The sequence below is a fragment of the Chanodichthys erythropterus genome, chromosome 10 (assembly GCF_024489055.1).
Source record: "Chanodichthys erythropterus isolate Z2021 chromosome 10, ASM2448905v1, whole genome shotgun sequence".
NCBI classification, from domain to species: Eukaryota; Metazoa; Chordata; class Actinopteri; order Cypriniformes; family Xenocyprididae; genus Chanodichthys; species Chanodichthys erythropterus.
The window spans coordinates 49851621-49878083 of NC_090230.1; the positions used below are offsets into that span (position 1 = coordinate 49851621).

The following is a 26463-nucleotide window of genomic DNA, read 5'->3' on the forward strand; positions in this document are numbered from 1 at the left end:
CTTCAATGGTTTTATTTTGTTGTTATCATAAGAAAGAAGAAAGAAAAAACTACTCGTCCCAACATGCCCCTCACATCTTGCAGCACAGCCAATGGGGGAGATTTTATTTTGGCGCTGAGACAGAGGCCTTAAGCAGAGGGGCTTTTGTTACAGCTAGAGGGAGGGAGACGGCTATAATAAAATATATGGGAGCCGAATTTCCCTAGGTCTGCAGGAGCATCCCGCAAAAAAACGGGGCCTCTCCCGATTTCACAGCCACACATCCTATCATGGGGATCGACATACGACTGATCTAGCCCCATTTTCTTTCCAAACAACGGATTACATTAAAAAACGTGGAGTCATAGGTCTTTGTGTTGATATATTTATGTTAACTGCAGCAGGAATCCAGTTTATTTGGTGTATTTGTTTAGAATGGAACACGCTGAAGGTACAGACGCTTTTATTCTACCGCTGTTTCGATGCTTCGTTTCATTATATGAATACGTTAGAATCCAAACAAGCGCTGCATGCATTTCTGTTTTTGGTTACAGTGAAGCAATGGTTTTCATCACACCTTTTCCTGATGGAAATGTAATATGGCCAATTTGATTTAAAGGGGCACGGGCAGCCATGTTGGCATGTTCGCATTCACTTCTTCAGTTTTTAAGGCTCTCCGCATGATGCAATTTACTAAGAAACATAACATTTTACAACAAACCGTCTGTTTAAAATATTACCCGGTGATGAACCATAGAAGTACGTGTGTTAATGTTTTCCCCATGTACACACACATTAGCACATCCGCTAACGCCGCCTTTCATATATTGCAGCGACATTACACGGGTCCGCTTTACAAGGCTGTTGAAAAAGCAGGATTTGTTTTTTAACTACACAAGAACTTAATTTTGTTTATTCGTGACCCATATATCATTTTCATTAAGTTGTATGTGTCTATACATTAATAATATGTTTATATCGGCTCTGTTTTGTTATCCAGAAAACGCTAGCAGGCTAATGTTAGCCAACTGCTGGTCATTGCAGGTTTGTTTCTTTGACATGAAACAATATTTCAGTGTGGTTTGTTTAGAAACAGTAGTTTTATTGTTATGTGGCATTGAGTGATGTGGTTCATGTGCTACATTAAAGTCTTAAGCGGGTTGTTTTTGTTTTGTTCTTACTGGACAGACAAAACAAGCAAAAGAGACAAAATAAACACTGTTTTGATGGTAAACATGTATCTTTTTTTTGGCCAGCTTGGTATAGTGTACTCCTAATTAAAGGGATAGATCATTATGAAAATTGAGAAAATTCAAAAGATGATTTAACTTAATTACGTGAATATTGTAATGCATTGTTGACAAATATATAGGAAGTAGAGGGGATGTAGTATGAGGAAAATGGCATTGGACATGTTTGATTGGAACTAAATAGGCTAAACAGACTGTGACTTCAATCTAAATTGCGCATGAAGTTTCCTCTCAAAAATCTGGGAAAGTTAGCATAACTTGGAGTATAGTAGAGTAAACTTTTATTTATCCCCTGGGAGGGTGATTGCAGCGTTGCAGAAGCAGCATAATGCCCTCACAGACTTATTTGCGCATAGCATTAACCACAAATTCTTGACCCGCTTTGTCTCTTAATAAGGGTAATAAATAGTTTAATAAACATTTTTGCCTTGAGCAATGTTTCACAAATGTGATAAGATTCAGTAACTTGTTGTACCTCATAAAGACATTCTGTCCCTTTCTCCTCATATCAGCAGGCCCTGTAAGAAAAAGGGAAACTTAAGGATGCTGGAGCAGAACAATGGATTTCTCCTTCTCTTTCATGCAAGGGATCATGGGAAACACAATTCAGCAACCCCCTCAGCTTATTGACTCCGCTAACATCAGACAGGAGGATGTCTATGAAGCCATCAGTGACCCAGGAGATGATGGAGGACAGCAAAATTTTGAGTCTCCTTTGGAGTCAGGCTTTTCTTACCCTGCTGAAGACCTCCCAGTTATTACAAACGGTTACCCAACGGGTGTAGGTACCTATGAGCAACAGGCCAAGTTTGCCTTGTACTCTCAGTTTCCCAATGGCTCAGCTAATGGCTACGGCGCCATACGAAACTATGGCGATCACAGTTTGCTGCTTGGCGAGGGCACCGTATTGAGACCCCCAGTGGTCCAGGAGAAGCCTCCAACACACATCTCACCTCCACCTCACCCCCATCATCACCACCAGCCTCATCATCCTCCTCACCATCACCACCACCATCAGCAGCAGCAGCAACACCACCCACATAACCCACCGCTGTTACCTCACCACCATCACCCGCCTCCTGCCTCTCACCTAATGCCTCAAGTCTTGCCACCCCCTCCTCCCTTGCTCTTGCCCTCTTCGCCACCCCTCCTGTCACCTCAAGAAAGCACTGTCTCCAACCCTACTGTGCAATCTACCACCACTCCCAAAAAGACCAGCTCCCCAGAGATCAAAATAAAGATCATTAAGACCTACCAGAACGGCAGGGAGCTGTTCGAGTCCTCACTGTGCGGGGACCTGCTGCAAGAGGTTCAGGCCGGTGAGGCTTCAAGGAGAAGACATGAGCAGAAGAAGGAGAAGAGGAAAAAGAGAAGCAGCAGACATGGTGTTTGTCAAGAAGAGGAGAGCCAGCAGCCATGCAAAGGCATGGAGGAACGCTCTGGGGTTGTCCACAACCCTGCACATCCCAGCGAAGGTCATGTTGCATTCAGAGAAGAGCAACCTTCTTCAACTCTCAAAAGCCCCAAAGCAGAACTCAAGGAACAGAAAGTAAGTTTCATATTTTTGACATGTTTATTGTCGTTTCCACTTCAGAAGATGTGAAAAAGTCTTGGAAATCTCTGGTTTATGAGATTCAAGCTTACTGTTCCTGTTCATCCAAAGACCATCTTGTATTCTTGTTTAGGTTGAAAAACACTTTCCTTCGGTCATCACTAGCACTGGTTCTTGTCAAGAGTATGAGATCGGTGACTTGGTGTGGGCTAAGGTTGGGACGTATCCTTGGTGGCCGTGCATGGTGTCATCAGACCCTCAGTCAAATGTTCATATACGTCTTAATACAAGAGGTAATTTATCTACTATAAGTTCATACGAGTACATATTTTGAAGGTTGGAATACTCTACACAAATCTATCTGAACAGATTTTAAAACACTTGACATCATACCCACTTTGAAAATGATTATATAGAAAAACTGGGCATCGTAAGGCTATGTGTTTGATACAACATGTTTGATAAACTCTTATTGGATGAAATCAAGAATTTGAACTCAAAAAAATCTGTGTCCATAATATGCTACATAATTTTATGTGAAATCTGTCATCTCCGATATCCTAAAATCTGCAGACTGGCTCTGACTTTGAGCAACTAACATCAACTCCTCCAGATTGCAAATCGGGGCAGAAATATGACAAAAGTCATGTAGGGTATTTCAGTTATTAATTCTACTGGCTTGCTTCAAATTTATGTTTCTAATGCTTCCTGAAAGGTGTTAAGGAATACCATGTGCAATTCTTTGGGAGTGTCCCTGAGAGGGCCTGGATCCATGAGAAAAGAATTGTGGTGTACCAGGGTGAGAGCCAATTTGATGAGTTGCAAGCAGAAACACTCCGGAAGACCACCAACCCAACGGAGAAACAAAAGGTATCCCATACCTCTAAATTTGTTGACCTCCTTTCTGTGGTAATTTCTGAGTGCTCATTCTGTGGTTTATTTTATAGTTGTTAAAGCCTCAGTCACAGAAGGAGCGCACCCAGTGGGAAGTGGGTGTGGCTCACGCGGAAGCCGCACTGCAGATGACACGAGAAGAACGCAACGAGAACTATACCTTCATCTACATCGACAAGGAACCCGGTGCCGCTGCTGCTGCCACTGCTGCAGCCGCAGCTGAAACTGTGACTTCCCCTAGGGCAACTGGTAAAAACCGGCCTGAACGCAAACAGAGACGTTCTAAAGGCGGTGCTGGAGCCAAAGAGGAGCCTGTTCCTCGTCGGCAACAGCCGCGGAGGCAGTGCAGTATCAATAGTAGTGGTGAACAATCATCTCCCAATCAAGGAGAGGATGATATGGATCAAGAGCAACCCCATAGCCCCCCAAAACCAGATCCCCGCCCACAGGAACCCTCCCCACCTCCGGTCAGGACACCCTGGAGGACTGCTGCAGCCCGCAAGCTCCTCCCACTCTCCATTACCATGAAGAAACTCAATGTGGAGATCATCAAGTGCGACTGGCAACTCCCAAAGCAAAAGGTGGACTTACCTAAGAAGACAGAGAGTGAGGAGAGGCCCAACGATCAGGTTCAGTCACCTGAGGTAAGAATTAAAAAAATGCTTGTGAACACGAGGAAGTCTAGTACAGAAAATAAAGAGTTTTATAAAGAAATGCGTAATTTCAAAAATGCATTTTTTTTTTAAATTGGAGAAATATACACAATACAGATCATTTTGGCTGAAATCAAAATATCCTCTGTATTTTCCTTATATTTTCCCTATGCATACAAAAATCTAATAAAATACTTATCGTTCCTCCTGCAATTGAGTATATATACATAAATGCATATATATATATATATATATATATATATATACAGTACAGTACAGTACAGTACAGTCCGGAACCACTAAGATTTTTAATGTTTTTAAAAGAAGTTTCGTCTGCTCACCAAGGCTACATTTATTTAATTAAAAATACAGTAAAAACAGTAATATTGTGAAATATTATTTCAATTTAAAATAACTGTTTTCTATTTGAATATATTTCACAAAGTAATTTATTCCTGTGATGCAAAGCTGAATTTTCAGCATCATTACTCCAGTCTTCAGTGTCACATGATCCTTCAGAAATCAATCTAATATGCTGATCTGCTGCTCAAGAAACATTTAATATGTACAATTGTACAAAATATTTGTGTACAATATTTCTTTTCAGGATTATTTGATGAATAGAAAGTTCAAAAGAACAGTGTTTATTTGAAATCTAATCTTTTGTAACATTATAAATGTTTTTACTGCCACTTTTGATTGATTTAATGCATCCTTGCTGAATAAAAGTATTCATTTCTTTAAATTATTTTCATAAAAATAAAAATTCTTACTGAGCCCAAACTTTTGAACGGTAGTGTATAATGCTACAGAAGCTTTGTATTTCAGATAAATGCTGTTCTTTTGAACTTTCTATTCATTAAGGAATCCTGAAAAAAAAAAAGTACACAACTGTTTTCAACATTGAAAATAATTATAAATGTTTATTGAGCAGCAGATCAGCATATTAGAATAATTTCTGAAGGATCATGTGACACTCTAGACTGGAGTAACAATGCTGAAAATTCAGCTTTGCATCACAGGAATAAATTACTTTGTCAAATATATTTAAATAGTACACAGTTATTTTAAATTGTAATAATATTTCACAATATTACTGTTTTTTACTGTATTTTTAATTAAATAAATGTATCCTTGGTGAGCAGACGAAACTTCTTTTAAAAACATTAAAAATCTTAGTGGTTCCAAACTTTTGGACTGTACTGTATATGCGCACACACATTCGTCCCCTTGTAATTATAAGGTTCTATCTGCATTCTGAGCAGTTTTGAGATATTGAGCTTTTTGCATTCTATTGGACTTTGTAGATGGAACCCTTTTGTTTTCTAAATAAAAAGTCCCAAAATGTACACAACATAAAAAAGAAATCACATAATGTAAATACGTTCTCACAGAATAAGAATGTCAGATAGAACCTTATAATTCCAAGGGGACTATATTGAAATAATGTGGAAATAAAACAAAAATTTAAATAATCAAAAACGTAAACTTAATATACACATATATATGCAAACATATGCATATATTCCAACATATAGAATATTTCAGAACAACTCCCCACCCACCACTCTTTGTCTGCTTGATACGCACCGTAGGGGGAAGACTGCTGAAAACAGTCAACAGTGGAATGGCTCTTAGATCTAACTCAAATTGAGTCAACATCCCTTTCCATCAAGTCTCTTTTGCCTTCTCCCTCTAAATACCTTATGAAGGGTTCCCATGTTTTAGCAAACTGTTGTCTCTTATTCCGTAAAAGAAACTGTATACATACCAGGTGAAGTATCTTTGAGAGTTTGTTGAGCCAAAGCTGGAAAGGGGGAGGCAGTTTATTTTTGCAGAAAGTTAAAATAAGTTTTTAGGTCGTTAAAAGTCCGTAAGAAAGGAATTGTTGTTGAGCCTTGGACAAACAGAGCTCATGTCTCCATCACAAATAAAAACTCAATTTCAAAACTTAACTCATTAGGTTTTTTAGTAATTTCAGAGATGACACTGAAAATCTTAAACCAAAAGTCTTGAAGACTAGGACATTAATGCATAACTATGAAGCAAATGAAATCTGAAAATATAAAATCAAAAGCAAATTGAAAATGTGTATATATAAATAAAAATAGATGCTAAAATATCACTGGCTATTTGCATTCTAGTGTAACTAGTATACTAATTTTATGAGTTTGTTTAGTGTTGTTTTTGTATAGCTTTCCCATATGAATCTTTAAGCCAGGGTATACTAACTAGATAATAACTATGCGGCATAATAACTTTTCGGTTTGCCAGAATAAACGTCACCGAATTTGCTTTGAAACATTATTAATCCAGTGTAATGCATCTAGTTGAAATTGTTGTTAATACATGCAAAGCTTTCATAGCCTACTATTTAGTGAATTATTAAGCTGCAGCTAACTATGTATATGTGTATGTGTGTGTGTATATGTGTATATACATGTATATATAAAAACCTACCAACGCATATATGTGTATATATATATAATGTTTCTCAATCTATCCAACTAAGGGATCCAGTGATAAGGCAGAAGCAGAGACGTGTTCCAGTGAAGAGGAGCGAGCTGCGTCTCCCTCAGGCTGGAGTGACCAGGACAGCGCTGAGCACACTTCAGCAGAACAATCCACAGGTACATATGAGCATAAACAGTTCCACAAACTCCCTTTTGCAGAGATATTCAGATGTCCTTTGCTGTATAAGTCTGATCTATGAAAACATCCTCTGTGTGTGTGATACCAGAGAGAAAGCAGCAGCGCCGGTCTGTGCGAAGCCGTTCCGAATCAGAGAAGAGTGTGGAACCAGTGCCAAAAAAGAAAGTGAAGAAAGAACAGGTAGAGCACAAATTTGTACTAATACATTTTTTATCAGTGATGAATCTAACAAACCCGCTGCATTTAATTGTATTCACCACCTATGTAGTTTTATTACCTGATTCACTAAAAGAATGATCCAAATCTGATGGCTGTGCAAACCTGTTATTTTGTTTTTTATATATTTATAATTATCTGTTATATATTTGTGGAGTAGGTTATTTGCACAATTCCTCGTCTTACAGGCAAGTTCTGAATGCTCGATCATAAAGAATACTGCAGTGCAGACTACTACAGTATGAAATATTGTACAGCATCACTCCACCACTGCAATCCAGACATTTGAATCAGCTCTTAAAATTGAAAGATATTGTACTATATTACTACTGATGCTATGACAGAAAGAAAATGTAAAAATAAAAAATCACTTTCAAACTCAATATTTTCAAATACACAGCATTTATTGCATCTAGTAAACAGCACTGACTGTTGTTAAAACATCTGTAATTGGCTAATCTTGCATTAAAGATGTTGTTTGTGCTAAAATGATGCACAATTAAAGGGATAGTTCACCCAAAAATGTAAATTATCCCATAATTTACTCACCCTCAAACCATTTTAGGTGTGTATGACTTTCTTCTTTCAGCCAAACACAATAGGAGTATCCTGGCTCTTCCAAGCTTTATAATGCGAGTGAATGGTACCCTAGTATTTAAAACCCAAGAAAGCGTCTTCATCCCTCATAAAAGTAATCTATTCGGCTCCAGGGGGTTAATAAAGGCCTCTTGAAGCAAAGCAGTGCATTTTTGTAAGAAATTTGTAGCTGTTTGAACTGCAAGAGGCATGTACTCTCATCTTACGCTACACCTACGTCCCACTTCATACGCTGGAACTCGACTCTCTCGTGAGCAGACGGACATTACCGGTTGCTAGTGATTATAGTCTATAAAGTTATAATTCTGGATATTTTTCTTAAACTCTTCACTTTGCTTCAGAAGGTCTTTATTAACCCCCTGGAGCCGTATAGAATACTTTTATGATGGATGGATGCACTTTTTTGGGGCTCTTCTCTTGGAAGAGCCAGTATTTTTATTAATATAACTCTGATTGTGTTTGGCTGAAAGAAGAAAGTCATATACACCTAGGATGGCATGTGTGTGTGTGTCAAGTAGAAGGGGAACATCTTATAACAAACATGCCTTTTATGGTTTTTGTTCTGCAGGCTGAAACAGCTCCTCAGATGGATTTCAAAACTGGGTCGCAAAAAGGTGCTTGACACTGCAATATGAATTTCACAATTAAGTTTTTCTAAATTGTTTTCTTAGATGCTATTCTTTAAATGATTAATCAGCCTATTAATTAATTTATAGATCAATATCCCCCTACTAACATTACTGCAATCCTTTAGGTGCCAGTGAGATCTCAGACTCGTGTAAACCACTGAAGAAACGCAGCAGAGCATCTACTGATGTGGAGATGGCCAGCTCACTGTACAGAGATACTTCTGATTCTGACTCCAGAGGCCTCAATGACCCACAGGTCAGATTAGACTCATAAAATACAGTCACAGTACCAGCAGGATCTGTTGATTTGGCACATGAGTGATACAGCCCTACTTGGATTACACAATTGTTATGACAAATTGGTTCATTTGAATGTCTAGCATGGTTTGTAGCCAAATGACATATGGACTTTGCCTTTAAAGTCACATTTTTGCATCCATTTGCATCTCTGGTAGACCGGATTTGGGAAGCGCTCAGACAGTCCTGCTACAGTAGATGCTGACGGATCTGATGCTCAGTCTGTGGACTCCAGCTTGTCCCGCCAGGGAGGAAGTTCCTCAAAAAAGGACACTGTCTGCCATGTGAGCACTATAAACACTTTTTTAGTACCAATAAACAACAGCATGAAGTCATATTTCAATTAAAGTATCACCTAAAGATGGGATGAGATTTTAGATGGGATACAGTGACAGTCAAATAAAACGTAATGTATTGCAGGTAATATCCTAGTCAAATAATGCAAAAATTTTGTGGTTAGTACATTGCTTTTTGAAAAAAATTAATACTTTTATTCAGCATTACTTTTATGGATTAAATTGATCAAAATGACATTAAAGTAATTTCAAAGGATTGCTGTTCTTTTTTCTCACAATTGTGACTTCTCGCAATTGTAAATTTACATCTCGTGATTCTGAGAAAAAATATAATTTTAATATCTAAACTGAGAATTGTGAGGGGGAGTGTATGTATGTATATGTGTGTATATATATATATATATATATATATATATATATATATATATATATATATATATATATATATATATATATATATATATATATATATATATTATATTATGTAATATATAATATATACTCACAAGTGCAAGAAAAAAATCTATTGTGAGTTTGTCTTGCAATTCTAACTTTTTTCCCCTCACAATTCTGAGTTTAGATATTTAAAAAATCTGAAATGTGAGATATAAACTCTGAATTGCAAGGAGAAAAAAAACAACATAATTATTAAATTTAAAGGGATAGTTCACCTAAAAAATGAAAATTTTATAATTTACAAGTTAATCAAGTTGTTCCAAACCTGTACATTATTTGTAACCCAGCAGATCTTACCCCCCATTGACTACCATAGTAGGGAAACAATTCTGTGGTAGTAAATTTGGGGCGAGATCTGCTTGGTTACAAACATTCTTCCAAATATCTTACTTTGTGTATTCCTTGGTGGAAACATTTTCATAGTATCCACAAAAATGTAAAATAGTAGTTTGTATGACTCTTTCAGGTGTAATGAGAATCTGTTGTTGTGGTTCTTCTGTACAATCTCATAGGTGTGTGAAACATTCGGCGATTCTTTGGTGAGCTGTGAGGGAGACTGTCACAGGCTGTTTCATCCAGAGTGTTTGGGATCTAACAGTGGAACAGAGGGTGAACTTTTGTGTCCAGAGTGTAAGACAGGTGAGCTATACATCTGATTTGTGATCAGATTTTCAAAAGCTATAACCAGTTAAACAACCCACCAACGTTGAAAAAATGAGCTTGTAAAAAAATTCATAGCATATCAATCTCATAGCAATACAATATATTAACGTGAATGGATTAAAAAAATCTTTATTTTGTCATTGCATTTTATTTTTTCTGAGAATTAGAGAATTTTAGTAGAACATTGAAATAATTTTTTGAATAATTTGGACCTGTTCAGTCTAATCTATTTGTCTGCCGTCACTTTCTTCAGGATCCCACCCTTGTTTCTCCTGCAAGGTCACGGAGGGTGATGTGAAGCGGTGTTCGGTGAATGGTTGTGGCCGATTTTACCACGATACCTGTGCCCGCAAGTACACCGGCACCACCACCGATACTAGAGGCCTCCGCTGCCCTCAGCACAGCTGTGCCACATGCTGTCTTGACAGAGACCTTCACAAAGCTGGCAAAGGTAGACCACAGAAATATTGAACTTATTCATTGTATTTTACATAAGTATTTTTAGAAGCATTTTTCTGAAACATTCTTCAGACACATTGACCAGCCTCATTTTTTTTTTTTTTTTTTAGGCCGTATGATGCGATGTATCCGCTGTCCAGTGGCGTATCACACAGGAGACGGCTGTGTTGCGGCTGGCAGTGTGTTGATAACACCACACATCATCATATGTAGCAACCACTCCAGTTCCAGGAAGAACGGACACTTTTCCTCACCTGTAAATGTAGGCTGGTGTTTCATCTGCGCTCGAGGTACGTTTAGCCTGTCATTCTTCAGTCCTTGCATAATAGCTAATTTCATAATTACTGAGATGATTAGATTTTTGTGTTCATTGTATGTCATACTTTAAACGACATTTAAATGAGTTCTTGTCAAAATGTATGTGCACTTAGTGAATGCAACACTTTTTAACAGTCCTCACACAACACATTAGTATTTAAATTTTCTCTGGTGTCATCCTTGCAATGTTCAATGTTCCTTCTCTTTAAGAGTTGGATACGTTTTTAATGTGACTTCTGACCTTCTCTCTTGTCATCTAATCCTTTACTGTTAGATGTACCTTGTGTTCGTGATCCATCAGATCATGTCTGTTTCCTACTAATTAGTAACATTTTAACTGTCTGTGATTCTTCTGGGGAAGGACTGAGATTGAATTTGAACTTGAACTTTTAAAATGTGAAAAAAAATCATCATTAATGATTTAAGACATTCCAGTAAGCAATTAATAAAAGCAGTCTTTTAATTGATTTTTGTAAATGGTAAAATTGTAAAAAATCTCCCACTTTCAGAAGTTATGTCTTACCATCTTTAGCTTATGGCTATCATTTTTAGTAGGATGCACTGAAATAGAGATTATTGCCTTCATAAGTAATTAATTAATTAATTAATCTATATATTAAAGTAAATTAGATATTAAATGTTTGATATCAGACTTAAGTTATATCTGCAGTTTCAATATATCTGGTTTAAAAATCCATTTTAAATTAATTGGTTATATTGAGTGATGCCAAATATGGTCACAATTTTGTGCATCTCTAAATTAATGTCAATGAGTGCGTTTGATGCAGAATCTTACAGCAGATGTTTAATAAGCCTATAATATGCCAAGACCTAAAAAAAAATGTGTAAATGGGTATTTTTTTTAAAAATGCACTGGGCATTTTGTTGCACATGTATGCACTCAGCATTGGTTTTGCTTAGAATGCACCCATTAGTGAATATCATTGATTGCATCTATAAGTCTTAAAAATTATCAGACACCTTCCCACTTAAAAAAAAAAAAAAAAAGATCTCTTACACTCTAATTTCTCCAGGAACTAATTGGTAATGATAAACTGAATTTGTCTGTGTTGGCATGGGAGCAGCTGCCACATGAACTTTATAACAAGTATATCTTATTATACAACCTTTGTCATTAAAGGAGTAAAAAGCTGTTATTTACTCACACTCATGTAGTTCCAAACACCTATTACTTTATTTCTTTTCTGAAATGTGAAGAGAGAAATTTTGAAGAAAAATTCCCTATGCAGTTGCAATTGAGGACTAAAGTTTTCCAGGTCAAATAAGGATTCAATATCACCATAAACATATCATGAAAGTAGTCTCTATGGCCATGTTCACACAGCAACATAATATGCAGGGCCTAAAACTCTTTGCCACACCTGCCAGTGGCTGGTGACTAAAGAAAATGTACTGGCCATAAGTGTATTTTACCAGCCATGAATGACAGATTTAAAATGCATTGATGACTGTAAAAATTGTAGGTTCCAGTAAAAATTCACAGTTCTCTATTCCAATTTCGATACCACAGATTCAAAATGTTGTTTCAACTACCAGCCTAACTAAAATAAATTTAAAACCTTATTAAATACAGGTAAACAGTCAGTAATAGAATACGAACAAATAGTCAAATTACAAGCAAAAGCACAAATAAATACAATATAACAAAGACACAAATGAAGTAAACAGTGCTTTTCAGGTAGGCATGACAGTAGTTTTCAAGTACAAAAATGTAATAAAGTAAGCAAATGTAAAATAATATGGCAAAGTCTTCACTGTATAAATTAAACATCCTTATTAATTAATCCTTATTAAAGTTACAAAAGTTATTCAGTCAAGAGTAGTGGTTTTTTTTTGTCCTTTTTTATATGCGCTTGGCGTGTGTTAATTCTAGACTCTAAGAATACAGTTGTCAGTTCTGTAATTGAGTCCTTAATGTGGTTACGTTCACACAAACAGTTCAGTTATTTACCGCAGTTACAACCACATTTGATGAGCGAACTCACACCTGTAAATTCAGGACTAGGCTTGCTGTGGGAGTCGGTGTTACACAGTGTCTGGCCATACACTGATTACATTACTTGGCCACCCCCCACCGACGTTTAGCTTTTTTATAAAAATAATTTTGTTCAGTTGGAAAAGGGACGCTACAATTCTAAACTGAAAGCGTCTGCTCTGCTCCATACAGCACGAGCTGCAGAGTCGAAGCACAGTGCAGCAGGAGTCAGATTTAACTTATGACGTAACAAGAGTAAGGAGAGATGACTGAAAGAATGATGTCGGCAGATTTGGTGCACAACAGATACTGAGCATCATTGACAAATATCTTATCTTGTAGCCTAAAATGTGCGGTCAGTACTGCCTCTCCCCATACACAGAGTATGTTATCGCAAAATTTGAAAGTGGAAGTAAAAAGCAAGTGGCCATTCAATTTCAATACCCTTTATATTGATAGTGACTCCCTAATGTCCGCAAATGATAGGCCTATATACAAAGAGTATGTGTGATGTGATATAACTGACAGTGTGAATGTAGCCTATGTCTCTGTGCACTACATTCCAAGTCAGCTGAAGCCATATGTGTGCGAAACAAACTTACATTTAAGTCTTTATTCACTGAAAGATAGGTTTGGAGCAACATGAGGGTGAATAAATTACTCCATTTCATATTTGAATGAACTGTTCATTTAAGATTTGGCTACCATTTAAAAGCACAAAACTGCAAGAAAACCACAATTGTTTATCCAGCAAATCCCTAAAGCTCCCACTCCAACACTGCAGTATTCCTCTTAAGACTCTCCTTTTTTGTGTGTTCTCTTTTCAGGACTACTTATTTAATCACGTGTCTTTTTTTTTTTTTCCTAATGTGTGTTTTCTGGAATCATGGGTAGTTTCATTACTCATGACTTTTCCTGTTTGTCTCGTGTAGGGCTTTTAGTGCACGACCATACTGACACCATATTAAGTTCATATACCTTTAAGTCGCACTACCTTCTGACTGAGTCAAATCGTGCTGAGTTGATGAAATTACCTATGATTCCTTCTTCTTCGTCAGCTACCAAAAAGAATATTGGGAAAGGTAAAATCATGTTTTCTTGGTTTATGTAGTTTGCCATCTGTATGCTTTCACAGCTGTCTTATTGCTACTTTTTATTTATTTGTTTGTTTTTTGGAGTCATTTTATTGCTCGTAATTTTACACCATCACGCTGCTTCTAATGCACATAGTGGGCTTCAAATAACACGCAGCAACAAATATCTTAAATTTTCAGAGTTCTTTTGTTTAAAATCAGATAGCAGCCTTTTAAATGAGTGTGGATTAATAATTTTTGGGATATAGGGTAGAGAAATAAATTAAAGTCGCCGTAATACTCAAATCTTTGTGTAAATGGTTTTAACAGATTCCTGGGAATTTAACTAGGTTATGTCATGTCATATAAATTGTTATTCTGAGTCTAATTGCTTAATTGCTTGGCTTGTTTTGCTTGAGCACAATTATACCCTACCACCCTCCGAACATAAACATATTTTGGATGGCAATTTTAATAAAGCCAACAGCAGGGTCCCGGAAGTAAAAATCCCATTCATTTTGTCCATGGAGAAATATATTTTTAAAGATAACTTCTACATCTTGAGCTTCAATTATTAGCACTGATAGATGCTTCTGTTAAAGCTTGACCTAAAAAACAAAAACAAAAAAACTTTTTTTTATATTCCATGGAAACTATTACATTGCTGATTGCTTAACTGTTTAGAGACAGTTCTCTACACGTCTGACTACTTAAAGGGATAGTTCACCCTTAAATGAAAATTAATTCATCATTTATTCACATGCCGTTCTTTCTTTTTTTGGACCACAAAATAAAAAAAAAATGTCCTACTCTCACTTGTCAGTATAATGGCAGTGAAAAGCATCAAGCTTTTACAAAATATACAGAAGTATCACAGAATGGTCCTGTCCAACAAGTGTTGTATATTTGGGATAGGGTTTGGAGAAAAACAAACCGAAATTTAATGTACTATCCTGAAAATCCTGACTTTGGCTATTGATCGTCTGTGCCTGGCGCATGTTTGTTCGTAGACTCCATTAGCACCACAGTTCACTCCAACTCACCCAGAAATTGCACACGTTGTGAGAAATCTAGATTAATAAATGTGACATGAAACACAATGCCTAGAAATCCAAAAAAAGTGTCCATGTACTTCCTATACTGAGATGAATATCTCTGGGCTGGAACTATGATTGTCTGATGACAGTCAGAATGAAAGTTGACAGATGTGAACACGATACACAACACAACAGATAAGAAGAAATAGAGAGAACAAAATACATGGATTGTATTTCATTTTGCGTTTTTTTTTTTTTTTTTTAGTCTCGATTTCTCACAAATTTCTGTGCTTTTTCTGGGCGAGCTGGAGTGAACTGCGGCTTTAGTAGAGTCTCACAAAAGCAGACATCGCACAGCCGTGCACAGAAGATCAATGGCCAAGGTCAGGATTTTTGTTAAATAATACATTAAATTTCAGTTGGTTTCCACTAAACTCTATATACCACCAAAACACATGGGATATAAGATGTGTCGCATGGAATCGCTTTGTTGTACTTTTGCGTGTTTTTTAAAAGCTCGATGCTGGTCGCTATTCACTGCTATTATATGGACAAGCACGAGTGGGATGACTTTTTTTATTTTTTTATTCTCTTTTTGTGGTTCAAAAAAAGAAAGAATGTCATACTGCATTAGAACAACACCAGGTGAGTAAATGATGACTTAATTTTCATTGTAGGGTGAAATGACCCTTTAAATATTTGTGTATGTCTGAATATTTCTGCAAGAAACATAACATATATAGTTTTTTAAATTAGTTATATGTTTTAATATATAGTACTTTTAATTACTTTATTGTTTTTTATATTGTACCCTGAGCTTATATTGTTCATTACCTCATAAATTAAATGCATAATAAAGTTTTTGCTTTAACGAATATGATTGTTGTGATTCCTCTAAAGCTGGTTGGTTTGGTTCAGTAATAGAACTCTTTATTTAATAATTTTTTTTAAATCCCTCTGGAGAAAATGAATCGGGAGAAAAAACTCTCGGAACCAAAACGGCAGGAAAAGTGGGCACTCACTGATGCACTCTTTCTTTTGGTTGTCCATCAGCCCTATTTGTCTTGTCAGTCAAACCAAGCATTTTAAATGACACCATCCAAAATACATGCTTTTTGTCTGCTAGTGTACTGCAGGTGATGTTAATGCGGGCTTTCAGTCAGTGTGCATCACTGCATGTTTCCCATAGTTCCCCCCTCTGATCATTCACTATTGGCTGCTTATTTAATCACCTGGCACAAAAAAGCACATTAACAATGGTGAAAGGTGTTAGTCAACAAACCCCTATCTTTTGAGCATGTCAAATTGAACTTCAAATTGGCATTTAGAATCTCAACGTGAATGTTGAAGCTTTTCAGAGGCATATATCGATCTTGGAGGACACACAACTGTCTGATTCTGACATGCTCATGGATGCGGTTTGTGGAATAGCGCCTTATTGGGAATGGACAAGCATGTGGTGATAGTGTGGGCCCGTTTATTCGATTCTGTGTTTATGTGTGTGTGTGTGCTTGTCAAAAAGGAGGAAGACTGTTGTGTTGTGAGGCCTGTCCCGCCTCGTTCCACCCAGAGTGCTTGAACATGGAGATGCCAGAGGGGACGTGGCTGTGTGGGGAATGCAGAGCGGGAAAGAAGCCACACTATAAGCAGATAGTCTGGGTCAAGCTGGGCAACTACAGGTATATCCATTCAACTGTTGATAATCTCCCAAGATACATTTTACTAAAGGAATGTTCATGGGACGAAAATCTAAATTATTTAATAAAATTCAAAAAAAATTTGCACCAAAGATATGTTTTTTAAAGAATATATTAAAAATGTAATGCATAAGAAAAAAAAAAGTTACAAATCATTGATATTTCATCATTATTCATTATTTTTTAATCTTTTGATGGGTTTTTTGTTTTGAAAATTCAGATTTTATGTGAATAGGTCCATATAATGGCTTGATGTGTCATTTCCTTTCCTGTGTTTGCTTTTTAAACTGTACCTATCTTTTAAAATAACTTTTCGTATGTCATAGCTGTGATATTGCTATTGAAATTTGCTATAGAGGCAAATAATACAGGCAGAGAAACATTCCTATTCTACAGTTGTCTCAAAAAATTTGCATTTGTGTAAAAGTTCAATATTTTCTATCAGTTTTAAAAATGTGAAAATTTAATATATTCTAGACTAATCCCACATGAACTTAAACGCTGCCGTTTGATGTAGTAATTCGTGCTAAAGGAACCCTGATCAAGTATTGAGTCCATAAACAAACATTGTACTTTTCAGAATTTTAACATTTCTGTATTGTAAATCCTTTTTTGATTGATCTAAATATTCTAATATTTTAAGATACTGAAAAAAAGCTTGAAATATTTCACTATATGTGTAAAGATTCTAGAATTTATGAAAATGTCACTTTTTAAATTCAATTATGAAATGAACTTTTCCACGATATTCTAATTTTGAGATGCACCTGTAGAATGGGAATGACCATCTGCCTGTACTCTCCTGTATAGAGCTTTGATTGGACAAATATTTGGATAAGCCTTTGAGTGCAACACGAGTCATCAGTATTTTTGTTTTGTTTTCCAAAAAGATAATGTCTATATTTTAACTGTGTGACCAATGAATAAGTTGTAGACTTAATGTTGTTGAACCATGTGTAGGTGGTGGCCCGCTGAGATATGCAACCCTCGCCTGGTTCCCTCCAACATCCAGAGCCTGAAGCATGACATTGGCGACTTTCCAGTCTTTTTCTTTGGATCCCATGACTATTACTGGATAAACCAGGGCAGAGTTTTCCCATATGTTGAGAGTGATAAGAACTTTGCCGAGGGACAAGTTGGCATCAACAAGACATTTAAAAAAGGTGAGATACTAGACCAATTCAGTGGAGTTTTATTATATCTGGTATATTATTCTGTTTCATGTAAAGGTGATGACTTGAATAAATGTCAAGCTAAATTGACTTCTAAATGTTTTTTGTGTTGTAAAGCACTTGAGGAGGCAGCAAAAAGATTCCAGGAACTAAAAGCACAGCGAGAAACCAAGGAGGCCCTCGAACAGGAGCGCAACTCCCGCAGACCCCCACCATACAAACTTATCAAGGTACAAGATGCATCATCTATACTAAAAGTTTATGATGTTTTTCAGTAGACACAAGTTGGATAATCACAATATTACTATGTTGGCTGGATAGTCGATTTAATCTTTTCAATTTTACATAACCATGTAGTAATATCTAAAAAAAATTTTTGATGATGATGATGATCTAGTGACTTATAAAATGAAATATTAATTTGTTTTATTTTAAGAATAATTTAAACATTTTTAAATTTATAAAAAAAAAGATTATAGATGGCTCAATAGGAAAAAAAAAACATTTTATTTTAACCTATTGGTTGACACATTTCTGCTGTCACATGGTACCATAATACGGCCCATCTTTTTCGTATACACCTTTCATATTAATTTCTGTACAATGTGACTGTACAAAAAAGCAAAAATCATATTATAACAAACAAAATTCTGTATTCTTGTCCTCGTTTCTTACCTCAGTCCAATAAGCCAGTTGGGAAGGTGCAGCTGCACGTCGCCGACCTCTCCGAGATCCCACGTTGCAACTGCAAACCCACAGATGATCGCCCGTGCGGCCAGGACTCTCAGTGCTTAAACCGCATGCTGCAGTACGAGTGCCACCCGCAAGTGTGTCCCACAGGTGACCGCTGCCACAACCAGTGCTTCTCCAAACGCCTCTACCCTGACACTGAGGTCATCAAGACCAGCGGTCGAGGATGGGGCCTAAAGACCAAGCAGGACCTCAAAAAGGTGAGAGTTAGCTGTCTGAACATAAAGTCTAGTGGTACTAATGGCCTGGAGTTTATTTTAAAAAGTTATAAATTGGAAACATCTTTGAAATAAAATCTTAAGTGTTGTAAATTTCTTTAGTGACTAAACTGGAAAGAAATTCAATTTAATAATAACATTTAATAAGTATTAAAAATATGAGAAAAGCACATAACAAAATTGCTAATTATTAAACAAGTTAAAATAAAAAAACTGAATATAAAAACAAGCTTATTCAAAATATTAATAAATAGTACTATAGTAATAAATAATAGAAGTATGTAAAAATACTAAAATAACATGGTTTTGCTCAAAAATATTTAATAGGTTAGAAATTGCTGTTAGTGAGAGTAGTATCTATAGTATTTTTTTTTTTTTTTTAAATCCTTATCTGTCATGATTGACTGAAAATTCATTGTTCCAATAAAATTAAGAATACTGTAATTTTATTTTATTATTTATTACAGATGGTGGCCTGCTTTTTGGCACAAAATAAATCTACATGAAAATACAAAAAATTAAATGATTTATGGCTCCTTTACATAGCCAAAATCTTAATTGTCATATTATTTTGTATATATAAAATTAAAATATTAAATATATATTTAATTTATTAATGTAATTTTATGTAGAATTCATTCAGGTATTCTGACTTTTTTTGGAATGGCAAAACTAAGTGTGAAATATTGATGTGAAAAACTTTTTGTGAATGTTTTCTACTTGAACAATTTGAACTTTTATGTCACAGATGTTTCTTTTTACTGATCTTTTGGGCATTGTTTGGTTGCATTTAGGGTGATTTTGTCATGGAGTATGTTGGGGAACTGATTGACTCTGAGGAGTGCAAGCAACGAATAAGACATGCCAATGAGAACCATGTGACCAACTTTTACATGCTGACCCTCACAAAGGTACCCTTGTTTCATGTTCACTTTGTACATGTCACATTATAACGTCATCTCAGCTGTATTAAAGTCAACCCTCCTGTGCTTATAAGGACCGTGTGATTGATGCTGGACCCAAAGGGAATTTGTCACGCTTTATGAACCACAGCTGCAGTCCCAACTGTGAGACTCAGAAGTGGACTGTGAACGGAGATGTGCGGATAGGACTCTTCACTTTGTGTGATATCGCTGCTGGTAAGAAGAACTATGTTTTTTTTTGAAGAAGAAGAAGTGACAAAATATTTGTTTAGAAGCTAATTAACAATCATATTTTCTTCAGACACGGAACTGACCTTTAATTACAACCTGGACTGTCTGGGTAATGGAAGGACATCGTGCCACTGCGGGTCTGAGAACTGCAGTGGTTTTCTTGGAGTCAAACCCAAGGTAAATCCTGATTGAATTAGACATGAACACATGAAGTGCTTACCCATGATTTCCTGTTGCTCCATTGACAATTCTCTGGAGTTTCCAATAGCTGAGGTGTATTTGTGCTTAATTTAACTCTAGGATGTTGTTTGTCTTTCTCTTGGTTCCTTGTACTTTTATTTATTTTTCTATCATCATCTTCATCATCATGTCTGTCTTAAACCTTGTTTGTTTGTAAATCTTCCTGTAGAGTGCTGTGGTTATGGAAAGGGAAGAGAAGGTGCGCAATGCTAAACTCAAGCCCAAGAAGCGCAAACTGAAGACGGAGAGCAAACAGACCCATGAGTATTACTGCTACTGTTGTGGAGAGGGAGGAGAGCTGGTTATGTGTGACAAAAAGGATTGCCCAAAGGCCTACCATCTCCTCTGCCTCAACCTGACTAAACCTCCATACGGTACGTGCTGTCGGTCACTCCAGCTGTTCTTGTCTAGGGGGCCTCAGTAAACTTCTGGGGGGGCCATAAGGCTTAAAATTATTTAAATGTAGTTATATTAGCATAATTTGAATGCTAAAAATGTACATTAAAATGGCATCATATTTTATTTAATTATTTTTATTACAACAGTATTACCAGAGGAAGATATTAGCTCAGATTTTTTTTTAATAAAGAAAACATATTTGAGACAGAATTAAATCAAAAGGTCAATGTAATACAACTGTCCTGATATCATAATAAAGTGGGAAAAAAACTCATTAAAAGCATGAAATTGTTACTGAATAAAACAGCTTTAGTTTAAAGGTGCCCTAGAATCAAAATTTGAATTTTCCTCGGCATAGTTAAATAACAAGAGTTCAGTACATGGAAAAGACATACATTGAGTTTCAAACCCCATTGCTTCCTCCTTATGTAAATCTCATTTGTTTAAAAGACTTCCGGAAAACATGTGGATCTCAACATAACACCGACTGTTACGTAACAGTCGGGATCATTAATATGTACGCCCCCAATATTTGCATATATGCCAGCCCATGTTCAAGGCATTAGACAAGGAAAGCCAGTATTAACGTCTGGATCTGTGGACAGACAAGGTAAGCCAGCAAGAACAACAGCGAAAAATAGCGGAGCAATAATAACTGACATGATCCATGATAGCATGATATTTTTAGTGATATTTGTAAATTGTCTTTCTAAATGTTTCATTAGCATGTTGCTAATGTACTGTTAAATGTGGTTAAAGTTACCATCGTTTCTTACTGTATTCACGGAGAAAAGATCCGTCGCTATTTTCATTTTTAAACACTTGCATTCTGTATAATTCATAAACACGTCTTCATTCTTTATAAATCTCTCCAACAGTGTAGCATTAGCCGTAAGCCACAGAGCATAGCCTCAAACTCACACAGAATCAAACGTAAACATCAAAATAAATACTTTACTCATACAATCCGAATGACAAACATCTTGTAAAGATCCATTTGAGGGTTATATTAGCTGTGTGAACTTTGTAAATGCACTGTAATATAGTCGAGAGCTCGTGTGGCAGGGAGCAGGCGAATTAAAGGGGCGGCGTGCTGCCAAAATCAGTGTATAGTTAATGATGCCCCAAAATAGGCAGTTAAAAAAATTTATTTAAAAAAATCTATGGGGTATTTTGAGCTGAAACTTCAAACACATTCAGGAGACACCTTAGACTTATATTACATCTTGTGAAAAAGCATTCTTGGGCACCTTTTAATAGGTTTTTTTTTTTTATTTCTTAGAAAAAAACATTTTTATTCAAAGATATTATAAATATTTTAAATAAAATGTAAAACTTAAGTAAATATTATATATTTTATAAATAAAAATATATAATATTTACTTATCAAATGTGACCTGTGCTGGCAAAATGAGTTACATTCTCTATTTAAAAAACCTTCAAAATGATGTATAATTTGTTGGAATTCGACTGAGCTACACCTGTTTAAAGTCGATAGAGTCAGCAAAGTCAATTTTGAGAAATATCAAGTTAAAGTTTTCTGAAGGTTCTAAAACAAAATCACCTAGCAACCATACCTTAAAATCCCTGGTAATACCACCAAATTTGGCACAAACCAGTCAAAACCCATATCTATAGGAAGAAATATATATTCAACTTTGTTTTGGATATACATCGTTTTGCCTGTACTGTAGCTCAGTTAGCCCATGTGCATTCCGACTTGTTTTGACAGCACGGGTCACAAATGTATTTTCTGTATGTTACTGAATTTTGACCAAAACAATGTCACATGGTGCAGCCAACATTCAGGGAGGAAAAAAAACTAAACCAGAAGTGATATCATAGAGAAGACCTCTGCAGACCTTTATGATCATGTCATGGCCAACAAAAAGTCTCTGAAAATAATTTAAGTTGACTTTTTTGTTACAAAAGGTTTGTTCAGGTTGTAAAATGTCATGTGGTGTGACTCCCCAAAAACTTTATTTATGAATGAATAATTCATGATTTTGTGTAAAAAGTACTTGACAGGTTGAAAAATACATTTAAAAAAACCTTTTTGAAAATGTGTACATTGAATACATTTACATGAATACAGTTATTTTTACTTGATAGTCACAGCACGTGACATTTTTTTTTAAATCATTAAAGTGGAACTTTTCTTGAAAATGCTAAGTTTTTCATAACCAACACAAATACAAAGAGAACATTTCCAAGAATTTAGCACATTTGTTTTGGTTTTTAAAAGATTTTTCCTTTTTTTTTTCATTGACCTGTTATGATCTGTTTATAATCCAAATGACAATTCAATCAGGACGAGATGTTTCAGATATTAATCTGTTAAATAGAAAAGAAATTGGCAAAAGTTCCCTCTTGAGCTGCTTTCACGTTGTGCGATTGATGCGTTTCTTCTGTCTTTCTCAGGGCGATGGGAATGCCCCTGGCATCAGTGCAGCATGTGCCAGCGGTCTGCCGCCTCCTTCTGCCACTTTTGCCCCGCCTCCTTCTGCCGAGAGCATGAGAGAGGACAGCTGGCGATGTCTGCCCTGGACAACCGGCCCTGCTGCTCGAACCACGACCCCCAGAGACCCTTAGGGCCTCAGGCTAACACTAGCCAGGCCGCCATAAAGAAGGAACTCCTCGAACCCGGAGAGGAAGGGGACGATGGTAACGAGGAGGAAGAGGATGACGACGAAGGGGGAGAGTGACTGGGCCAAAGCACAGAGGAAGCGTTGAAAACCACATCAAAGTACATGAAAGTTCAAACTACAGTAGATACATGCAGCTAGATGGTCCACTTTTCATTTAAATCAAGTGGACCTGATAAACTGGTTTGATTCATTCCAAATGTACAGCACCTGATATGAATTTTTCAAACATATCAATTTACGGCCTCATGTCAAATTCATACAGGCTTATATAACAATATAAGCGACTCATTTCTGGTTTTATAAGCAAAATTTCACAGCTAATTCTCACTGGGTTTTTTTCTCAGACGTGCTCCGTTTCGGCAAAAAACACTTTCGGTTAAAACGACGCCTTTCAGCGGCAAAGTCAGTTTTCACATCTGTGGTACTTAAAAACACTCTATAAACACTTTAAACCAAGAACTTTATTTATGTACCTCATGTAAATAGCAAAGACTCTTGTAATATGTGTCGGGCGCAACCATTCGCCCCTCGCCAGTAGGATTTCACTACATGTCTGAATATGAGCCTGTCGTGCTAACATCATAAAAAAACAAAAACAATACAAAAACAAAGAACGATTCAAAAGACATACGAGGTTTGTTCAACTGCCGCCCCATTCCAGTGAGTTTGTGATTTGTAAGATATATAATCATTAATATATTTATGTCGATGTTTACATCCATTCACAATGTACAGTATTATTCATCTGTATTAGTCAATTTGATATCACTAATCGTATTGTTGTATATGTGCCCTTTTTGTCAGCAAAATTACATAATTGCTTGGCCGGTACTGTATTGCCATCACCTTTCGGTCCATTGAGTAAAATTCAGAGGTATAAGTGTTAGAAATAACTATCGGTCACCCGAGAAGATCAGTTCCGACGTGTACAAACGGTAACGTTTGATGGTGTAGTGTTAAGCCACATATACTCCAACACTGCCATGTGTCTTAAACAGATATTTACCATTGTGAGTATTGAACAGGTGCCAGTGTGTAATATCAAATACGAGGAACCCATATGTTTCCGAGCAGCGCTAGTTGTGAGACTGTGAGTACAATCTTTTAAATAATGTGATTTTTTTTTTTTTCTTCTCAACTTTTTTTGGTTTACATTTGTTTCCGAGTGTAAATATAATCAGACTTACTGTTTTTTTGTTTGTTTGTTTGTTTTTTTAGATTGTATCTCATGCCTAGTATATTGCTGTACATTCTAGACCCATTTCAAAGGTGTCAAACCGTACCTTAACCGCACACTTTCGTTCATCTCCTTTAGCATCGTTCTTCGATTGCGTTCGGCTGTAACGACACGCGTTTCTTCGCTAAAACCGAACTGTCATGTGGTCGGACGTAGGGGGAAGGCTGTACGGTTTACGACAGAGTGTAGCATATTCCTCTCTGTGACTTGTACTTGATGTGAATCTACTTAACTCAATAGCTTTGATGCCTGTGCTGTAAAGTGGAACTGTTTCTCTCTTGTTACTGGTAGCTGTGCAGTCGTGCTGTGCCACAGTTTGCACGGACGAAGACTCGATCTTGACGGCTTCGGCACATGGGCTTTGTATACTTACTCGTTAGTCATTTCACATGAACGTTTTTATAGACCACAGTACAAGTATTATACGTGATGGCACCACCAGTATGTTTGTCACTTTATGGAAAGGAGGGAAAGCGCTGCAAATTTTCATTTTACTTGAATCGTGTCCATTTTGCCTTTGTTCATTTCTGTATTTATTATTTTCTTGTCTCGAAATGGAGTGTTATTGGTGGATATCTGTACTGGATTCTTGCATCTGACGGCAAATTTAAGGAATACTGAAGATTTGACTGCCAAACTGAGATTTGTATGTTTATGAAAATAATGTTTGCTCTTACTTGCATCTGCATCTTTGAAACATGGAAGGCATTTTGGGTCTATTTTGCTTGTTTATGTTCTGATATGTGATATTTTTATAGTTTACATTTATTTTTATATAGCTTGCTTTTTATTTTTAGAATTCATAGGCACTTTTGTTCCGAAAATACCAATATTTGCCCTTAAGTTTATGATTAAGAAAATCAAGAAAATGCAGTTGGCGGGATGCAGAGCACATATTTGTTTTTCCTGGTCATTGTCGGTACTATTTTTACTCTAATTTTTATTTTCTTTATTTGGCCTTTTTTATATATATATATATATATAATGTTTAATCAGATACGGATGATTGCTAGAAATTGCCAGTGATATTTCGTTTAAACCCTTTTTAATTTTTTTTTTTTTTTTTTTTTTCCCTCAGCGGCATTTGTTTATTCAGTGGTTCAGTAACTAATCTGACTGTAACTGATTTGTTGCTATATCAATTTTGCCGCATCAAATGTTAAAAGTGTATTACCTCCATTGATTCCAGTGTTTGGTGTCAGTGCACTGTACTTTGTGTACATTTTTTATGTGTATTTGAAGTGTCATTATCATTTTGTGCTATTCGAGCATGTTCTTTGTGTTGCTTAACTAAATTTACTAAAGGTGGTGTCCTACCAGCTTACACTTTGATTTCTGTGTACTGATTTCACATTCCTTTTAAATAGACTGTTTACTAATTCTTGCTACTGAGTTACAGAGTTTGTGTAAAGTTTAATGTTATTGTAATATTTTTCACCATGCGCATTGGATCACATTACACACTCCAACTGAATAAAATTTATCCTAAATGATATGGCTTGGGTAGAATGTATGTCCTCTCCAAGTTTTCTAATGATGTACTACTCATGGATAGAGATTTCTTGGGCTATGTTATGTAGCCCGTTATTGCATTGTGTAAGAGAATGATGCTTGATCAATTGTACATAGTCGAAAGCGAGAAAAAAAAAAAAAAAACGCCATTGTCATTATATTGTAGTGTCATAAGAATGCTTGTAATATTGCTTCTGAATGTTTGTGAACGTAGAAACATTTTGTACATTTCTTTTCTTGTATTTTATTTGACCAACTTTTGAGATGTATTTCTTCAGAATTCATAATTTATTCTGAGAGTACTTTAAGCGACATTCCACAGATTTAAACGTTTTCAGACTTGCCTGGTTTGACTTCAATAAACTGTAATGAATGTTCAAGTGTTTCTTTGAATTCACATTTGAATGAGTTTGTCGTAA

At 36.1% G+C, this 26463-nt stretch overlaps 1 protein-coding gene across 11 annotated transcripts; it reads left to right on the forward strand.

Annotated features, from left to right (window-relative positions):
* Positions 1–211: 211 nt before the first annotated feature.
* Positions 212–26358, forward strand: nsd3 (nuclear receptor binding SET domain protein 3). Of its 11 annotated transcripts, none has more exons than XM_067398047.1 (25): positions 212–430; positions 980–1023; positions 1742–2778; positions 2915–3074; positions 3497–3651; positions 3729–4319; positions 6841–6958; positions 7069–7160; positions 8362–8407; positions 8548–8678; positions 8878–9003; positions 9984–10110; positions 10388–10585; positions 10704–10883; positions 13840–13989; positions 15630–15662; positions 16540–16696; positions 17675–17877; positions 18004–18116; positions 18567–18836; positions 19649–19765; positions 19852–19993; positions 20079–20185; positions 20418–20622; positions 23069–26358. In XM_067398047.1, exons 3-25 carry the CDS (start codon positions 1789–1791, stop codon positions 23350–23352), a joined length of 4695 nt encoding a protein of 1564 aa, XP_067254148.1. In that variant the 5' UTR covers positions 212–430; positions 980–1023; positions 1742–1788; the 3' UTR covers positions 23353–26358. The 11 variants fall into 11 exon arrangements, with proteins under 11 accessions (XP_067254148.1, XP_067254152.1, XP_067254149.1 ...); XM_067398051.1 differs by having other exon boundaries at positions 1745–2778; XM_067398048.1 differs by lacking the exon at positions 980–1023.
* The last annotated feature ends 105 nt before the right edge of the window (positions 26359–26463 follow it).